Here is an 18,616-nt window from a genome sequence, read left to right on the forward strand (position 1 = left end):
TATGGTCATACATTGGGCAGGAGGTTAGGAAGTGCAGCTCAGTTTCCACCTCATTTTGTGGGCAGTGAGCACATAGCCTGTCTTCTCTTGAGAGCCATGTCTGCCTACGGCGGCCTTTCTCAATAGCAAGGCTATGCTTCTCTCTCTCTCTCTCTCTGCAGACGAGGGGTCCATGGTATGTTTCCTCTGCACCTGGCTGCTATGAACGCCCACTCAGACTGCTGCCAGAAGCTGCTCTCTTCAGGTAACCTACCAGCTCTAAGCCATTGGCTGCTCTCTTCAGGTAACCTACCAGCACTAAGCCATTGACTGCTCTCTTCAGGTAACCTACCAGCTCTAAGCCATTGGCTGCTCTCTTCAGGTAACCTACCAGCTCTAAGCCATTGGCTGCTCTCCTCAGGTAACCTACCAGCTCTAAGCCATTGGCTGCTCTCTTCAGGTAACCTACCAGCTCTAAGCCATTGGCTGCTCTCCTCAGGTAATCTACCAGCTCTAAGCCATTGGCTGTGTGCACTCTGTTTTAAAAAAAATCGTACTTTACAAGTCCTCTGCTTTTGGCTGGAGAACAGGAATGTCTTATTGCTGCTTCCCAATCCTACATTCCTCTACAGGGGGAACTATTCAGCCTTGGTCAGATTGGAGTCACATTGTTTCTCCAACAGCAATACAAGGCAATGGGCCTACACACACAGACAGGCAAGTGGCCTGCAGTGCATACACAGATAAAGCACGTGCCTGGTTACTCATTGCTAGCTGTCTCCCTGCAGACTAGAATATATCTTAGTGACTGCTCCTGTTGAAATCAGAGCGCTGATTGTTCGAAACATACTGGCAAACTTCTATGGAGAGACCATTTTGGCTCCAGTCTGGAAGTCTCATGCTCTGTTTGATAGGAGCCGCACAGTTTCACTTGACTGTGTGGTCAGACCCATAGGGCCGGGGGGCAATGAGCTCTGTGAGGGATTTGAGGCCTCTACTGTAGGAAAGCAACAAAGGAAGGTCTTTGATGCTGAGTGATTTATATTAGAGGGGTGGTTTGAGGGCAATATTCATAGCCTTCAGTATCCATGGTTGTTAACTCCTCCTTATCCTCCCCCTTTAATGACCGGAATGGTTTGACCCAGCGTACTGCGGTTCTAGGCATAGGACCAAAGTGTGACAGCGTGATGGGGATACAAATAGAACACTCTTTAACTCACAACATGCCCTACAGTGTTTTCCTCTTCCTCTGTCTTGTGTGCTTTCAGAGTATAAGTACTTATAGAAGTAGAGTATTCAACTGTCTCAGCATGTGTTCTAGCCTGCCTGTCTCTCACCTTACCTCACCTTGTAACCCCTGGACTCATTCTCCACTTCCCCTGTGTCTCTCCCTCTCTCTTTCACTGTCCTCCCTGCTATGTGGCTGTTGCCTCCCTCCCTCCCTCGCTGCGTACATCGGCCCCTGTAGGAAGGATGTATAGCGTAATGTGTTCCCTCAGTAACGTCCCCTCGTTCTCGGCCCTGTCTGCAGGCTTCCAGATCGACACCCCTGATGCACTGGGGAGGACCTGCCTGCACGCTGCCGCCGCCGGAGGGTGAGTCTCTCTGTGTGTGTGTGTGTGTGTGTGTGTGTGTGTGTGTGTGTGTGTGTGTGTGTGTGTGTGTGTGTGTGTGTGTGTGTGTGTGTGTGTGTGTGTGTGTGTGTGTGTGCCTGGTGAAAGTAAGAGAAATACCCACACACTGTTTTGTATGCTCCTGTGTAGTTTATTTCAACATTTCTGTCAGAAGGGCTTCATCAGGTGTCTGTCGTCTGTTGGTGTCTATGAATTTCTCTTTCTGGCACTGCACTCTTCAAAACACAATTTGTCATGATTCTAAAACTGCTCCCTCTCCCCCTGTCTCGTTCTGCAGTAATGTGGAGTGTGTGAAGTTGCTTCTGAGCAGCGGTGGGGACCACAACCGGAGGGACAAGTGTGGCAGGTGAGTTCTCTTAGAGGACAGGTAGAAGTGTGGGCAGGTCTGAAGTAAGGGCAGATGAACAGGGCCTTAGTGGGGCGGTGAAGTGATGTGTATAGATGATGTTGATAGCTGGTTCTAACTGGGAACTAAATGAGACAAGGAGTTCCTCTCTCCAGTTCCTGTGTAGGTGTGTTTGTGTGACCAGAGCAATTTCCCCTCAACTCTGACTCAACATTTGATCAAATCAAAGTTTATTGGTCGCGTACACAGATGAGCAGGTGCTATGGCAAGTGCAGTGAAATGCTTATGTTACTAGCTCCAACAGAACATTAGAATGTCTCGCAAATACACACATCATAGTAGAAATCTAAACAATCGAATTAGATATATTAGTGAGCATGTGTGAGAATGCAGAATATAAATATGTGCTGTGTATAGACAGTATATCAGTATTTCATCATACTAATATTGTGTTGCAACCCCCCGCCCCCCCTTTTGCCCTCAGAACAGCCTCAATTCGTGACATCTACAAGGTGTCGAAATTGTTCCACAGGGATTCTGGCCCATGTTGACTCCAATGATTCCCACAGTTGTGTCAAGTTGGCTGGATGTGCTTTAGGTGGTGGACCATTCTTGATACACACGGGAAATTGTTGTGTGTGAAAAACCCAGCAGCGTTGCAGTTCTTGACACAAACCGGTGCACCTGGCACCTACTACCATACCCTGTTCAAAGGCACTTAAATATTTTGTTTTGCCCATTCACCCTCTGAATGGGACACATACACAAACATGTCTCGATTGTCTCAAGGCTTAAAAATCCTTCTTTAACCTGTTTCCTCCCCTTCATCTACACTGATTGAAGTGGATTTCAATAAAGGATCATATCTTTCACCTGGTCAGTCTATGTCAAGGAAAGAGCAGGCGTTCTTAAAGCTGCAATATCAAATCACTGTGGATGTAACTTTTTGGATGACCCAACCAAATTCATATAGAAAAGGGAGTAATAGATCTGTCATTCTCATTGAAAGCAAGTCTAAGAAGCGGTAGATCTGTTCTATGTGCACTATTTCTATGCTTCCCATTTTATTTTTTTCAGTTTTGTTCACCAGCTTCAAACAGCTGATAAAACATTACTGTTGGTTATGGAAAATATATTTCACAGCGGTTTAGATGGTACAATGATTCTCACAAATACACTTGCTTGTTTTGTCACATAAACTGAAAGTATGCAAACTATTACAATGTAGGAACCAGGAAATGGCGGAACGATTTCTGCATAGTGCATCTTTAATGTTTTGTATACTCAGTGTACATACACAGTGAGTAAACAACAGTATATAAACAGAATATGAGGTGACCAGTGTTCAATGGCTCTATATTAGGGCTGGGAATTGCCAGTGACCTCATGATAGGATATTATCACTGTACTTAGGTGTCGATGCGATATATATTGCGATTCGATACAACGGTTTTATTGCGATTTGATGTTCCAAACATATTGCTCACTCTATGTCTGCTGCAGAGAGACGAGAGAGAGAGCCATAATAAAAACACATTTTGATCATTCATGGAAATAAAAGTACTGAAAACATTGACTCACTATTTAAAAAGAAGATGGAGAACAAGCTGTAGGATGAGAAATACCGGAGATGCTTGGAGTCAAAGTACGATATAATATCGTTCAAAATAATATTGCAATATTTAACTATTGATTTCACCCCCCCATTACTACTTGATATGCATGGGGCATTAGTCTCAAGGTGCAGGCCTGAGTACCGGCCAGGTAGCCGGCTAGTGATGGCTGTCAAACAGTCTGATGGTCTGGGGATAGAAGCTGTCAAACAGTCTGATGGTCTGGGGATAGAAGCTGTTTAACAGTCTGATGGTCTGGTGATAGAAGCTGTTTAACAGTCTGATGGTCTGGGATAGAAGCTGTCAAACAGTCTGATGGTCTGGGGATAGAAGCTGTCAAACAGTCTGATGGTCTGGGGATAGAAGCTGTCAAACAGTCTGATGGTCTGGGGATAGAAGCTGTCAAACAGTCTGATGGTCTGGGGATAGAAGCTGTCAAACAGTCTGATGGTCTGGGGATAGAAGCTGTCAAACAGTCTGATGGTCTGGGGATAGAAGCTGTTTAACAGTCTGATGGTCTGGGGATAGAAGCTGTTTAACAGTCTGATGGTCTGGGGATAGAAGCTGTCAAACAGTCTGATGGTCTGGGGATAGAAGCTGTCAAACAGTCTGATGGTCTGGGGATAGAAGCTGTCAAACAGTCTGATGGTCTGGGGATAGAAGCTGTCAAACAGTCTGATGGTCTGGGGATAGAAGCTGTCAAACAGTCTGATGGTCTGGGGATAGAAGCTGTTTAACAGTCTGATGGTCTGGGGATAGAAGCTGTTTAACAGTCTGATGGTCTGGGGATAGAAACTGTTTAACAGTCTGATGGTCTGGTGATAGAAGCTGTTCAACAGTCTGATGGTCTGGTGATAGAAGCTGTTCAACAGTCTGATGGTCTGGGGATAGAAACTGTTTAACAGTCTGATGGTCTGGTGATAGAAGCTGTTCAACAGTCTGATGGTCTGGTGATAGAAGCTGTTTAACAGTCTGATGGTCTGGTGATAGAAGCTGTTCAACAGTCTGATGGTCTGGGGATAGAAGCTGTTTAACAGTCTGATGGTCTGGGGATAGAAACTGTTTAACAGTCTGATGGTCTGGTGATAGAAGCTGTTCAACAGTCTGATGGTCTGGGGATAGAAGCTGTTTAACAGTCTGATGGTCTGGTGATAGAAGCTGTTCAACAGTCTGATGGTCTGGGGATAGAAACTGTTTAACAGTCTGATGGTCTGGGGATAGAAGCTGTCAAACAGTCTGATGGTCTGGGATAGAAGCTGTTTAACAGTCTGATGGTCTGGTGATAGAAGCTGTTCAACAGTCTGATGGTCTGGTGATAGAAGCTGTTTAACAGTCTGATGGTCTGGGGATAGAAGCTGTTTAACAGTCTGATGGTCTGGGGATAGAAACTGTTTAACAGTCTGATGGTCTGGGGATAGAAGCTGTTTAAAAGTCTGATGGTCTGGGGATAGAAGCTGTTTAACAGTCTGATGGTCTGGGGATAGAAACTGTTTAACAGTCTCTCGGTCCCAGCTTTGATGCACCTGTACTGTCTCTGTCTGTTAGATGGTAGCAGAGGGAACAGACCGTGGCTCAGGTGGCTGAGGTTCTTAATGATCTTCTTGACCTTCCTTTGACACAGTTCTGTAAATGCCCTGGAGGGCAGGCAGCGTGGCCCCAGTGATGCGTTGGGCTGACCACGTCTCCCTCTGGAGTGCCATGCGGTTGAGGGCGATACAGTTGTTGTACCATGCAGTGATACAGCCTGACAGAATGATCTCAATGGTTCATCTGTTGAAGTTCCTGAGGGTCTTAGGGGGAATGCCGAATTTCGGCGGTTGTGCCTTCTTCACCACGGTGTCGGTGTGGTGGGATGATTTCAGCATAGTGGAGGTGTTGTTGTCTACCCTCTGTGTTGAGAATCAGCATAGTGGAGGTGTTGTTGCCTAGCTACCCTCTGTGTTGAGGATCAGCATAGTGGAGGTGTTGTTGTCTACCCTCTGTGTTGAGAATCAGCATAGTGGAGGTGTTGTTGCCTAGCTACCCTCTGTGTTGAGGATTAGCATAGTAGAGGTGTTGTTGCCTAGCTACCCTCTGTGTTGAGGATCAGCATAGTGGAGGTGTTGTTGCCTACCCTCTGTGTTGAGGATCAGCATGTGGAGGTGTTGTTGCCTACCCTCTGTGTTGAGGATTAGCATAGTAGAGGTGTTGTTGCCTAGCTACCCTCTGTGTTGAGGATCAGCATAGTAGAGGTGTTGTTGTCTACCCTCTGTGTTGAGGATCAGCATAGTGGAGGTGTTGTTGTCTACCCTCTGTGTTGAGGATCAGCATAGTGGAGGTGTTGTTGCCTACCCTCTGTGTTGAGGATCAGCATAGTGGAGGTGTTGTTGCCTACCCTCTGTGTTGAGGATTAGCATAGTAGAGGTGTTGTTGCCTAGCTACCCTCTGTGTTGAGGATCAGCATAGTGGAGGTGTTGTTGCCTAGCTACCCTCTGTGTTGAGGATCAGCGTAGTGGAGGTGTTGTTGCCTACCCTCTGTGTTGAGGATCAGCATAGTGGAGGTGTTGTTGCCTAGCTACCCTCTGTGTTGAGGATCAGTGTAGTGGAGGTGTTGTTGTCTACCCTCTGTGTTGAGGATCAGCATAGTGGAGGTGTTGTTGCCTAGCTACCCTCTGTGTTGAGGATTAGCATAGTGGAGGTGTTGTTGCCTAGCTACCCTCTGTGTTGAGGATCAGCATAGTGGAGGTGTTGTTGCCTAGCTACCCTCTGTGTTGAAGATTAGCATAGTAGAGGTTTTGTTGCCTACCCTCTGTGTTGAGGATCAGCATAGTGGAGGTGTTGTTGCCTAGCTACCCTCTGTGTTGAGGATCAGCATAGTGGAGGTGTTGTTGTCTACCCTCTGTGTTGAGGATCAGCATAGTGGAGGTGTTGTTGCCTAGCTACCCTCTGTGTTGAGGATTAGCATAGTAGAGGTGTTGTTGCCTACCCTCTGTGTTGAGGATCAGCATAGTGGAGGTGTTGTTGCCTAGCTACCCTCTGTGTTGAGGATTAGCATAGTAGAGGTGTTGTTGCCTACCCTCTGTGTTGAGGATCAGCATAGTGGAGGTGTTGTTGCCTAGCTACCCTCTGTGTTGAGGATTAGCATAGTAGAGGTGTTGTTGTCTACCCTCTGTGTTGAGGATCAGCATAGTGGAGGTGTTGTTGTCTAGCTACCCTCTGTGTTGAGGATCAGCATAGTGGAGGTGTTGTTGCCTACCCTCTGTGTTGAGGATCAGCGTAGTGGAGGTGTTGTTGCCTAGCTACCCTCTGTGTTGAGGATCAGCACAGTAGAGGTGTTGTTGCCTACCCTCTGTGTTGAGGATCAGCGTAGTGGAGGTGTTGTTGCCTAGCTACCCTCTGTGTTGAGGATCAGCACAGGAGAGGTGTTGTTCCCTAGCTACCCTCTGTGTTGAGGATCAGCACAGTAGAGGTGTTGTTGCCTAGCTACCCTCTGTGTTGAGGATCAGCATAGTGGAGGTGTTGTTGTCTACCCTCTGTGTTGAGGATTAGCATAGTGGAGGTGTTGTTGCCTAGCTACCCTCTGTGTTGAGGATCAGCACAGTAGAGGTGTTGTTGCCTAGCTACCCTCTGTGTTGAGAATCAACATAGTGGAGGTGTTGTTGCCTACCCTCTGTGTTGAGGATCAGCATGTGGAGGTGTTGTCGCCTAGCTACCCTCTGTGTTGAGAATCAGCATAGAGGAGGTGTTGTTGCCTAGCTACCCTCTGTGTTGAGGATCAGCGTAGTGGAGGTGTTGTTGCCTAGCTACCCTCTGTGTTGAGGATCAGCATAGAGGAGGTGTTGTTGCCTAGCTACCCTCTGTGTTGAGGATCAGCATAGTGGAGGTGTTGTTGCCTAGCTACCCTCTGTGTTGAGGATCAGTATAGTGGAGGTGTTGTTGCCTAGCTACCCTCTGTGTTGAGGATCAGCATAGTGGAGGTGTTGTTGCCTAGCTACCCTCTGTGTTGAGAATCAGCGTAGTAGAGGTGTTGTTGCCTAGCTACCCTCTAATCTACTCTTCTTCATTTTTTGGGGCTCCAGTAAGTGTGTGTGACTCAACTCAATGTGCTAGCGTATAACACTGTCCTTCTGTGTGTGTGTGTCTCTCTGTGTGTCTCTCCCTCTCTAGGACCTCTCTCCACTATGCGGCAGCCAGTCGTCACTACCAGTGCCTGGAGACCCTGGTGTCGTGTGGGACCTGCATTAATGCCACTGACCAGTGGGGGCGCTCTGCTCTGCACTACGCTGCTGCCTCCGACCTGGACAGAAGGTGATCTTCACTGATCAGACTTAGGAACGAATCCTAACTTCCACTTAAGATTTCAATTCCGATATAGTCATGCATTGATGTAAATGGGAGACTCAGTGAAAATGTTACTTAAATGAAAGTTAGGATTCGCCCCATAGTGACCATACATTGATGATACCATTAGGACCTGTGACTCATGTTACAGTTTAATATTATAAACTGCATGTAAATTCAGTTATCGGTCAGAGGTTAAAGACTACAATATTGAGCTGGTTCCTATATGCTGCTATCTATAATATGTAAGCAAAAGACTAACGGACAGTCAGGCCACTGAGGCCAGGTAAAACTAGCTGTGTGGTTTTTGGTGGTGACCATAGAGATCTTGTTAAATTGTTATAGGTGCTAAGTCCCTTCAACCTTCAAAATTCCAGAATGGGTTGAAAATGGCAGCCATATTGGTCAGGGAGAAATCCAAACCAGTCTAAAGGAATATATTATTATTATTATTATTTTATTTCACCTTTATTTAACCAGGTAGGCCAGTTGAGAACAAGTTCTCATTTACAACTGCGACCTGGCCAAGATAAAGCAAAGCAGTGCGACAAAAACAACAACACAGAGTTACACATGAGATAAACGAACGTACAGTCAATAACGCAATAGTAAAATCTGTATACAGTGTGTGCAAGGAGGTAAGGCAATAAATAGGCCAATAGTGGCGAAGTCATTACCGTTTATCAATTTACACTGGAGTGATATATGTGCAGATGATGATGTGCAAGTAGAAATACTGGTGTGCAAAAGAGCAGAAAAACAAAATCAAATATGGGGATGAGGTAGGTAGTTGGTTGGATGGGCTATTTACAGATGGGCTATTTACAGATGGGCTGTGTACAGATGGGCTATTTACAGATGGGCTATTTACAGATGGGCTATTTACAGATGGGCTATTTACAGATGGGCTATTTACAGATGGGCTATTTACAGATGGGCTATTTACAGATGGGCTATTTACAGATGGGCTATTTACAGATGGGCTATTTACAGATGGGCTATTTACAGATGGGCTGGTTACAGATGGGCTGTGTACAGATGGGCTGTGTACAGCTGCAGCGATCGGTAAGCTGCTCTGACAGCTGACGCTTAAAGTTAGTGAGGGAGATATAAGTCTCCAACTTCAGCGATTTTTGTAGTTCGTTCCAGTCATTGGCAGCAGAGAACTAGAAGGAACGGCGGCCAAAACAGGTGTTGGCTTTGGGGATGACCAGTGAAATATACCTGCTGGAGCACGTGCTACGGGTGGGTGTTGCTATGGTGACCAATGAGCTGAGATAAGGAGGAGCTTTACCTAGTAAAGACTTATAGATGACCTGATCTAAAATATTGTCACATAATTATAAATACAGTTTATATGGGTTTTATACACATTTTCTGTATAAATAGCCTCTAAAATATATGTAAACTGACCATAACTGTCAAAATGTTGTGTTTTCTTGGAAAGCTGTGAGTGCTATTATATGATGCAAATTCAGTACTTGTTGCATTTACAACTTAATTACTATCAAGTGATTTCAGCCAGTGTCTGGCTGTGGATGGACTGCACTGTTTCAATGGAATGTTATTCTAATTCCTAATTCTATGGTGGTGACCATCTCCGGAAGCTAGACAATCAAGGAACTCCCTGTTTCCATGGATACCTGAGGTAATTCTGAGGTGCCGGTTGAATAGGTGTCTGGATGTTCGGCAGCAGACTGTTCAGTGTTCACACCTCTGATTGGTTACATTCCAGGATATTCAGAGAAGCACTGCTGGAGACGCTAGATGACCCTGAATACCCCCATGAATAATCAGATGGAAAGGGTTTGGGGAGGGTTTCCCTGGGGCCCCCATTGAGGATTTCTTAATCGTTCTCTGTTGTGTGTCTTGTGTTGTGAAGGCGACGTCAGGCTCTGGAGCCAGAGAGTGAAGGGGTGCAAGCAGAGAAGGAGAAGGAGGCTGCGCTGTGAGTATACTCTTTTATTTCTATAAGTATTACTGCCTCTATCTGGGCATACATGTAGTCAGTCAGCACAGATTATGGCTCAGTGCAAGCCGTGCCTATGGTTCTGACTGTTTGAGAAAGTCTCTCTCTTTCTCTCTTTCTCTCTCTTTCTCTCTCTCTTTCTCTACTCTGTGCACACAGACCAGTTCAGACAGACAATATCTTCTGTCATTGTCTCTCTTGCTCATCTTGTTGGAATAACCATTGCGTATGTCAAATCAAATCAAATCAAAGTTTATAAGTCACGTGCGCCGAATACAACAGGTGTAGACCTTACAGTGATATGCTTACTTACAGACTCTAACCAATAGTGCGAAAAATGTATTAAGTGAGCAATAGGTAAGTAAAAAAAAATAAAACAACAGTAAAAAGACAGACTATATACAGTAGCGAGGCTATAAAAGTAGTGAGGCTACATACAGACACCGGTTAGTCAGGCTGATTGAGGTAGTATGTACATGTAGATATGGTTAAAGTGACTATGCATATATGATGAACAGAGAGTAGCAGTAGCGTAAAAGAGGGGTTGGCGGGTGGTGGCTGGGACACAATGCAGATAGCCCGGTTAGCCAATGTGCGGGAGCACTGGTTGGTCGGCCCAATTAAGGTAGTATGTACATGAATGTATAGTTAAAGTGACTATGCATATATGATAAACAGAGAGTAGCAGCAGCGTTAAAAGAGGGGTTGGGGGGGGACACAATGCAAATGGTCCTGGTAGCCATTTGATTACCTGTTCAGGAGTCTTATGGCTTGGGGGTAAAAACTGTTGAGAAGCCTTTTTGTCCTAGACTTGGCACTCCAGTACCGCTTGCCATGCGGTAGTAGAGAGAACAGTCTATGACTGGGGTGGCTGGGGTCTTTGACAATTTTTAGGGCCTTCCTCTGACACTGCCTGGTGTAGAGGTCCTGGATGGCAGGCAGCTTAGCCCCAGTGATGTACGGGGCCGTACGCACTACCCTCTGTAGTGCCTTGCGGTCAGAGGCCGAGCAATTGCCGTACCATGCAGTGATGCAACCAGTCAGGATGCTCTCGATGTTGCAGCTGTAGAATATTCTGAGGATCTCAGGACCCATGCAAAATCTTTTTTGTTTCCTGAGGGGGAATAGGCTTTGTCGTGCCCTCTTCACGACTGTCTTGGTGTGTTAGAACCATTCTAGTTTGTTGTTGATGTGGACACCAAGGAACTTGAAGCTCTCAACCTGCTCCACTGCAGCCCTGTCAATGAGAATGGGGGCGCGCTAGGTCCTCCTTTTCCTGTAGTCCACAATCATCTCCTTAGTCTTGGTTACGTTGAGGGATAGGTTGTTATTCTGGCACCACCCGGCCAGGTCTCTGACCTCCTCCCTATAGGCTGTCTCGTCGTTGTCGGTGATCAGGCCTACCACTGTTGTGTCGTCTGCAAACTTAATGATGGTGTTGGAGTCGTGCATGGCCATGCAGTCGTGGGTGAACAGGGAGTACAGGAGTGGACCTAGCACGCACCCCTGGGGAGCTCCAGTGTTGAGGATCAGCGTGGCAGATGTGTTGCTACCTACCCTCACCACCTGGGGGCGGCCCGTCAGGAAGTCCAGGATCCAGTTGCAGAGGGAGGTGTTTAGTCCCAGGATCCTTAGCTTAGTGTTGAGCTTTGAGAGTACTATGGTGTTGAACGCTGAGCTGTAGTCAATAAATAGCATTCTCTCGTAAGTGTTCCTTTTGTCCAGGTGGGAAAGTGCAGTGTGGAGTGCAATAGATAGAGATTGCATCATCTGTGGATCTGTTTGGGCAGAATGCAAATTGGAGTGGGTCTAGGGTTTCTGGGATAATGGTGTTGATGTGAGCCATTACCAACCTTTCAAAGCACTTCATGGCTACGGACGTGAGTGCTACGGGTCTGTAGTCATTTAGGCAGGTTACCTTTGTGTTCTTGGGCACAGGGACTATGGTGGTCTGCTTGAAACATGTTGGTATGTCTATAAAACATATATTTCTCTCTCATATCCTCTCTGTCTGAGGCTTTTAACTGTTTTAGAACATATTGAAGTGTTTGTGTCTGACGATATTGTATGTTTTTGTAATAGATGTCTAGAATTCCTTTTGCAAAGTGGTGCTACTGCCTCTCTGAAGGATAAGCAGGGCTACAGTCCTGTCCACTATGCTGCAGCCTATGGCCACAGACACTGCCTGGAGCTGGTGAGTACATGCACGCTCATACACACACTTATGCTACATTTTCTATGCTACATGCTGGTCAACAATGTATCTGTGTGTAGAACTTCAACTTCAATTTCACAAGATACCATAAATACACACAGCTCACAAATTCCACTTATGGAATTGAAATGATTTGTTTTGATGTAATCTGTGGTTGTGGTTTTAGCTGTTGGACAGAGACGAGAGTCACCAGGAGGACCCAGACTTTCTGGGTGCCAGGAGCCCCTTGCACCTCGCTGTGAGTCATTATCACATATCCACTCTAGCCATGCATTATTATATATCCACTCTAGCCATGCATAATCACATACACTGCCATGCATTATAATTGGGTGAGCTTGTGACCTGAGCAGGAAAAACCTATAGTTTTTATGGTCATGGCACGTGGTCAGAAAAAACAGATAACTAGTGTTATCATGTACAGAGCCTTCAGAAAGTATTCACACCCCTTGACTTATTCCACATTTTGTTGTGTTACAGCCTGAATTCAAAATGGATAAAATAAAATCTCACCTATCTACACAAATTACCCCATAATGACTAAATGTAAATATGTATTTTTTTTTTTTAGCAAATTTATTGAATATGAAATACAGAAATATCTAATTTACATACAGTGCATTCGGAAAGTATTCAGACCCCTTCCCTTTTTCCACATTTTGTTACGTTACAGCCTTATTCTAAAATTGATAACATACATTTCTTTCTTCATCAATTTACACACAATGCCCCATAATGACAAAGCAAAAACAGTACCAACACGTACCAACACGTTTCTGAAGCATTGAAAGTCCCCAAGAACACAGTGACCTCCATCATTCTTAAATGGAAGAAGTTTGGAACCACCAAGACTCTTCTTAGAGCTGGCCGCACGGCCAAACTGAGCAGTCGGGGAGAAGGGCCTTGGTCGGAGAGGTGACCAAGAACCCAATGGTCACTCTGACAGTGCTCCTGAGTTCCTCTGTAGAGATGGGAGAACCTTTCAGAAGGACAACCATCTCTGCAGAACTCCAACAATCAGACCTTTATGGTAGAGTGGACAGACAGAAGCCACTCCCTCAGTAAAAGGCACATGACAGCCAGCTTGGAGTTTGCCAAAAGGCACCTAAAGGACTCAGACCATGAGAAACAAGATTCTCTGGTCTGATGACACCAAGATTGAACTCTTTAGCCTGATTGCCAAACGTCACATCTGGAAGAAACCTGGCACCATCCCTACGGTGAAGCATGGTGGTGGCAGCATCATGCTGTGGGGATGTTTTTAGTGGCGGGGACTGGGAGACAAGAGGGAAAGATGAACGGAGCAAAGTACAAAGAGATCCTTGATGAAAACCTGCTCCAGAGTGATCAGGACCTCAGACTGGGGCGAAGGTTCATCTTCCAACTGGACAACAACCCTAAGCACACAGCCAAGACAACTCAGGATTGGCTTTGGGACAAGTCTCTAAATGTCCTTGAGTGGCCCAGCCAGAGCCCAGACTTGAACACAATCAAACATCTCTAGAGAGACCTGAAAATACAGTTGAAGTCGAAAGTTTACATACACTTAGGTTGGAGTCATTAAAACTCATTTTTCAACCACTCCACAAATTTCTTGTTAACAAACTATAGTTTTGGCAAGTCGGTTAGGACATCTACTTTGTGCATGTAATTTTTCCAACAATTGTTTAAAGACAGATTATTTCACTTATAATTCACTGTATCACAATTCCAGTGGGTCAGACGTTTACATACACTAAGTTGACTGTGCCTTTAAACAGTTTGTAAAATTCCAGAAAATTATGTCATGGCTTTAGAAGCTTCTGATAGGCTAATTGACATAATTTGAGTCAATTGGAGATATACCTGTGGATGTATTTCAAGGCCTACCTTCAAACTCAGTGCCTTTGCTTGACATCATGGGAAAATCAAATGAAATCAGCCAAGACCTCATCCTTGGGAGCAATTCCCAAACGCCTGAAGGTACCACGTTCATCTGTACAAACAATAGTATGCAAGTATAAACACCATGGGACCACGCAGCCGTCATACCGCTCAGGAAGGAGACGCGTTCTGTCTCCTAGAGATGAACGTACTTTGGTGCGAAAAGTGCAAATCAATCCCAGAACAACAGCAAAGGGCCTTGTGAAGATGCTGGAGGAAACAGGTACAAAAGTATCTATATCCACAGTAAAACAAGTCCTATATCGACATAACCTGAAAGGCCGCTCAGCAAGGAAGAAGCCACTGCTCCAAAACTGCCATAAAAAAGCCAGACTACGGTTTGCAACTGCACATGGGGACAAAGATCGTACTTTTTGGAGAATTGTCCTCTGGTCTGATGAAACAAAAATAGAACTGTTTGGCCATAATGACCATCGTTATGTTTGGAGGAAAAAGGGGGAGGCTTGCAAGCCGAAGAACACCCTCCCAACCGTGAAGCACGGGGGTGGCAGCATCATGTTGTGGGGGTGCTTTGCTGCAAGAGGGACTGGTGCACTTCACAAAATAGATGGCATCATGAGGGAGGAAAAGTATGTGGATATATTGAAGCAACATCTCAAGACATCAGTCAGGAAGTTAAAGCTTGGTCACAAATGGGTCTTCCCAATGGACAATGACCCCAAGCATACTTCCAAAGGACAACAAAGTCAAGGTATTGGAGTGGCCATCACAACGCCCTGACCTCAATCCCATAGAAACTTTGTGGGCAGAACTGAAAAAGCGTGTGCGAGCAAGGAGGCCTACAAACCTGACTCAGTTACACCAGCTCTGTCAGGAGAAATGGGCCAAAATTCACCCAACTTATTGTGGGAAGCTTGTGGAAGGCTACCCGAAACGTTTGACACAAGTTATAAAAATTTTAAAGGCAATGCTACCAAATACTAATTGAGTGTATGTAAACTTCTGACCCACTGGGAATGTGATGAAAGAAATTAAGCTGAAATAAATCATTCTCTTTACTATTATTCAGACATTTCACATTCTTAAAATAAAGTGGTGATCCTAACTGACCTAAGACAGGGGTTTTTACTAGGATTAAATGTCAGGAATTGTGAAAATACTGAGTTTAAATGTATTTGGCTAAGGTGTATGTAAACTTCCGACTTCAACTGTAGCTGTGCCAGCTACGCTCCCCATCCAACCTGACAGAGCTTGAGATGATCTGCAGAGAAGAATGGGAGAAACTCCCCAAATACAGGTGTGCCAAGCTTGTAACGTCATACCCAAGAAGACTCAAGGATGTAATCGCTGCCAAAGGTGCTTCAACAAAGTCTTGAGTAAATGGTCTGAATACTTTTCGAATGTGATATTTCAGTTCTTTATTTTTTAGACATTTGCTAAATGTTTTTGCATTGTCGTTATGGGGTATTGTGTGTAGATTGATGAGGAGAAAAAAAACCAATTCAATCAATTTTAGGATAAGGCTGTAACCTAACAAAATGTGGAAAAAGTCAAGGGGTCCGAATACTTCCCGAATGAACTGTAACTATTCACACCCCTGAGTCAAAACAAATTAGAATCACCTTTGGCAGCGATTACAACTGTGAGTCTTTCTGGGTAAGTCTCTAAAAGCTTTGCATACCTAGATTGTACAATATTTCCACATTATTATTTACATTTTTTTTCAAGCTCTGTCAAGTTCGTTGTTGTTAATTGCTAGACAGCCATTTTCAAGTCTTGCCATAGATTTTCCAGCCAATTTAAGTCAAAACGTTAACTAAGACACTCAGGGACATTCAATGTTGTCTTTGTAAGCACCTCCAGTGTATATTTGGCCTTGTGTTTTAGGTTATTTTCCTGCTGAAAGGTGAATTTGCCTCCCGGTGTCTGCTGGAAAGCAGACTGAACCAGGTTTTCCTCTAGGATTTTGCCTGTGCTTAGCTCTGTTTCTGGAGTAGCATACTCATAACATGATGCAGCCACCACCATGCTTCAAAATATGAAGAGTGGTACTCAGTGACATGTTTTGTTGGATTTGCCTCAAACATAATGCTTTGTATGCATAGTATAACGTTAATTTCTTTGCCACATTTTTTGCAGTTTTACTTTAGTGCCTTATTGCAAACAGGATGTATGTTGTGGAATATTTGTATTCTGTACAGGCTTCCATCTTTTCACTCTCTCTTTTAGGTTAGTATCGTTAGTGTCTTCAGTTTTCTCCTATTTACATTTACATTTACATTTAAGTCATTTAGCAGACGCTCTTATCCAGAGCGACTTACTTCCTATCACATCCATTAAACTCAGTAACTGTTTTAAAGTGACCGTTGGCCTCATGGTGAAATCCCTGTGTGGTTTCCTTCCTGTCCGGCAACTGAGTTAGGAAGAATGTCTGTATCTTTGTAGTGACTGGGTGTATTGATACACCATCCAAATTGTAATTAATAACTTCACCATTCCAAATTGTAATTAATAACTTCACCATTCCAAATTGTAATTAATAACTTCACCATTCCAAATTGTAATTAATAACTTCGCCATTCCAAATTGTAATTAATAACTTCACCATTCCAAATTGTTATTAATAACTTCACCATGCTCAAAAGAATATTCAATGTCTGCTTGTTTTGTTTTTCATCTACCAATAGGTGTCCTTCTTAGCGAGGCATTGGAAAACGTCACTGGTCTTTGTGGTTGAATCTGTGTTTAAAATATACTGCTGGACTGAGAGACCTTACAGATTACTATATGTGTGGGATACAGAGATGAGGTAGTCATTCAAAGATCATGATAAACACTATTAATGCACAGAGTGAGTCCATGCAACTTATTAAGCACATTTTTACTCCTGAACTTATTTAGGCTTGCTATAACATTTCAGTTTTTCATTTCGAAATACATAATTCCACTTTGGCATTATGGGTTGTTGTGTGTAGGCCAGTGATACAAAATCTCAATTTAATCCATTTTAAATTCAGGCTGTAACACAACAAAATGTGGAAAATGTCAAGGGGTGTGAATACTTTCTGAAGGCAACCATATATACATTACCACACATACACACACAGAGTATATATTGCATAGACCGTAGTGTCTTTGAATACCAACAGCTGGTATGTGTGTAATGTGTGTGTCCGTCTCCCTGTCCCCCAGGCATACCACGGCCATGCACAGGCTCTGGAGGTGTTGCTGCAAGGGGAGAGGGAGGTAGACCAGGGGGACGAGGCTGGTCGTACTCCCCTGGCCCTAGCGTCCCTCAGGGGCCACACTGACTGCGTCCACACCCTTCTCAGCCAGGGGGCCTCGCCACGCACCACGGACACCAACAGGGGACGCACCCCGGTACACCTAGCAGGTAATGGAGAACACTGTGTGTGGGTGTGAGAATTTGAAGTACTCTTTTGATTGGTCTGTGTGCAGTAGTTCTGTACTGAGTTTCCTCTCCTTCTTTCCATCTCTCTCTGTCTTTCTGTCTCTCTGTCTTTGTGTCTTTCTGTCTCTCTGTCTCTGTTTTTCTGTCTCTTTCTGTCTCTCTCTGTCTCTCTGTCGCTCTCTCTCTCTTTTCTGTCTCTCTCTCTGTCTGTCTCTCTCTCTCAATACAATTCAAGGGGCTTTATTGGCATGGGAAACATATATTAACATTGCCAAAGCAAGTGAAGTAGATAATATACAAAAGTAAAATAAACAATACAAATTAACAGTTAACATTACACACAAAAGTTCTAAAATAATTAAGATAAGCATACATATGGGTTGTATTTACAATGGTGTTTGTTCTTCACTGGTTGACCTTTTCTTGTGGCAACAGGTCACACATCTTGCTGCTGTGATGGCACACTGTGGTATTTCACCCAGTAGATATGGGAGTTTATCAAAATCGTGTTTGTTTTCAAATTCTTTGTGGATCTGTGTAGTCTGAGGGAAATATGTGTCTCTAATATGGTCATACATTTGGCAGGAGGTTAGGAAGTGCAGCTCAGTTTCCACCTCATTTTGTGGGCAGTGTGCACATAGCCTGTCTTCTCTTGAGAGCCAGGTCTGCCTACGGCGGCCTTTCTCAATAGCAAGGCTATACTCACTGAGTCTGTACATAGTCAAAGCTTTCCTTAAGTTTGGGTCAGTCACAGTGGTCAGGTATTCTGCCACTGTGTACTCTCTGTTTAGGGCCAAATATCATTCTAGTTTGCTCAGTTGTTTTGTTAATTCTTTCCAATGTGTCAAGTAATTATCTTTTTGTTTTCTCATGATTTGTTTGGGTCTTATTGTGTTGCTGTTCTGGGGCTCTGTGGGGTGTGTTTGTGTTTATGAACAGAGCCCCAGGACCAGCTTGCTTAGGGGACTCTTCTCCAGGTTCATCTCTCTGTAGGTGATGGCTTTGTTATGGAAGGTTTGGGAATCTCTTCCTTTTAGGTGGTTGTAGAATTTAACGGCTCTTTTCTGGATTTTGATAATTTGCGGTTATTGGCCTAATTCTGCTCTGCATGCATTATTTGGTGTTCTACATTGTACACGGAGGATATTTTTGCAGAATTCTGCATGCAGTCTCAATTTGGTGTTTGTCCCATTTTGTGAATTCTCTCTTTGTGTCTGTCTCTGTCTTGCTGTCTTTCTGTCTTT

General features: G+C 44.4%; 1 protein-coding gene across 8 annotated transcripts in view; it reads left to right on the forward strand.

The window, feature by feature from the left end:
* The window catches only part of LOC139539068 (serine/threonine-protein phosphatase 6 regulatory ankyrin repeat subunit B-like), a 64,378-nt gene that overhangs the window by 35,521 nt on the left and 10,241 nt on the right, over positions 1-18,616 (forward strand). For 6 of the 8 annotated variants that reach the window (XM_071341783.1, XM_071341788.1, XM_071341784.1 and 3 more), the window contains 8 exons: positions 162-244; positions 1,448-1,574; positions 1,891-1,959; positions 7,719-7,859; positions 9,775-9,840; positions 11,944-12,055; positions 12,243-12,314; positions 17,153-17,354. In XM_071341783.1, the coding sequence (XP_071197884.1) occupies positions 162-244; positions 1,448-1,574; positions 1,891-1,959; positions 7,719-7,859; positions 9,775-9,840; positions 11,944-12,055; positions 12,243-12,314; positions 17,153-17,354 (872 nt within the window). Of the gene's footprint in view, positions 1-161; positions 245-1,447; positions 1,575-1,890; positions 1,960-2,443; positions 2,832-7,718; positions 7,860-9,774; positions 9,841-11,943; positions 12,056-12,242; positions 12,315-17,152; positions 17,355-18,616 lie in introns of those variants that run through there. The other 2 variants (XM_071341786.1, XM_071341791.1) reach the window with 2 other exon arrangements.

Source organism: Salvelinus alpinus, chromosome 14, assembly GCF_045679555.1.
Source record: "Salvelinus alpinus chromosome 14, SLU_Salpinus.1, whole genome shotgun sequence".
Lineage (NCBI taxonomy): Eukaryota > Metazoa > Chordata > Actinopteri > Salmoniformes > Salmonidae > Salvelinus > Salvelinus alpinus.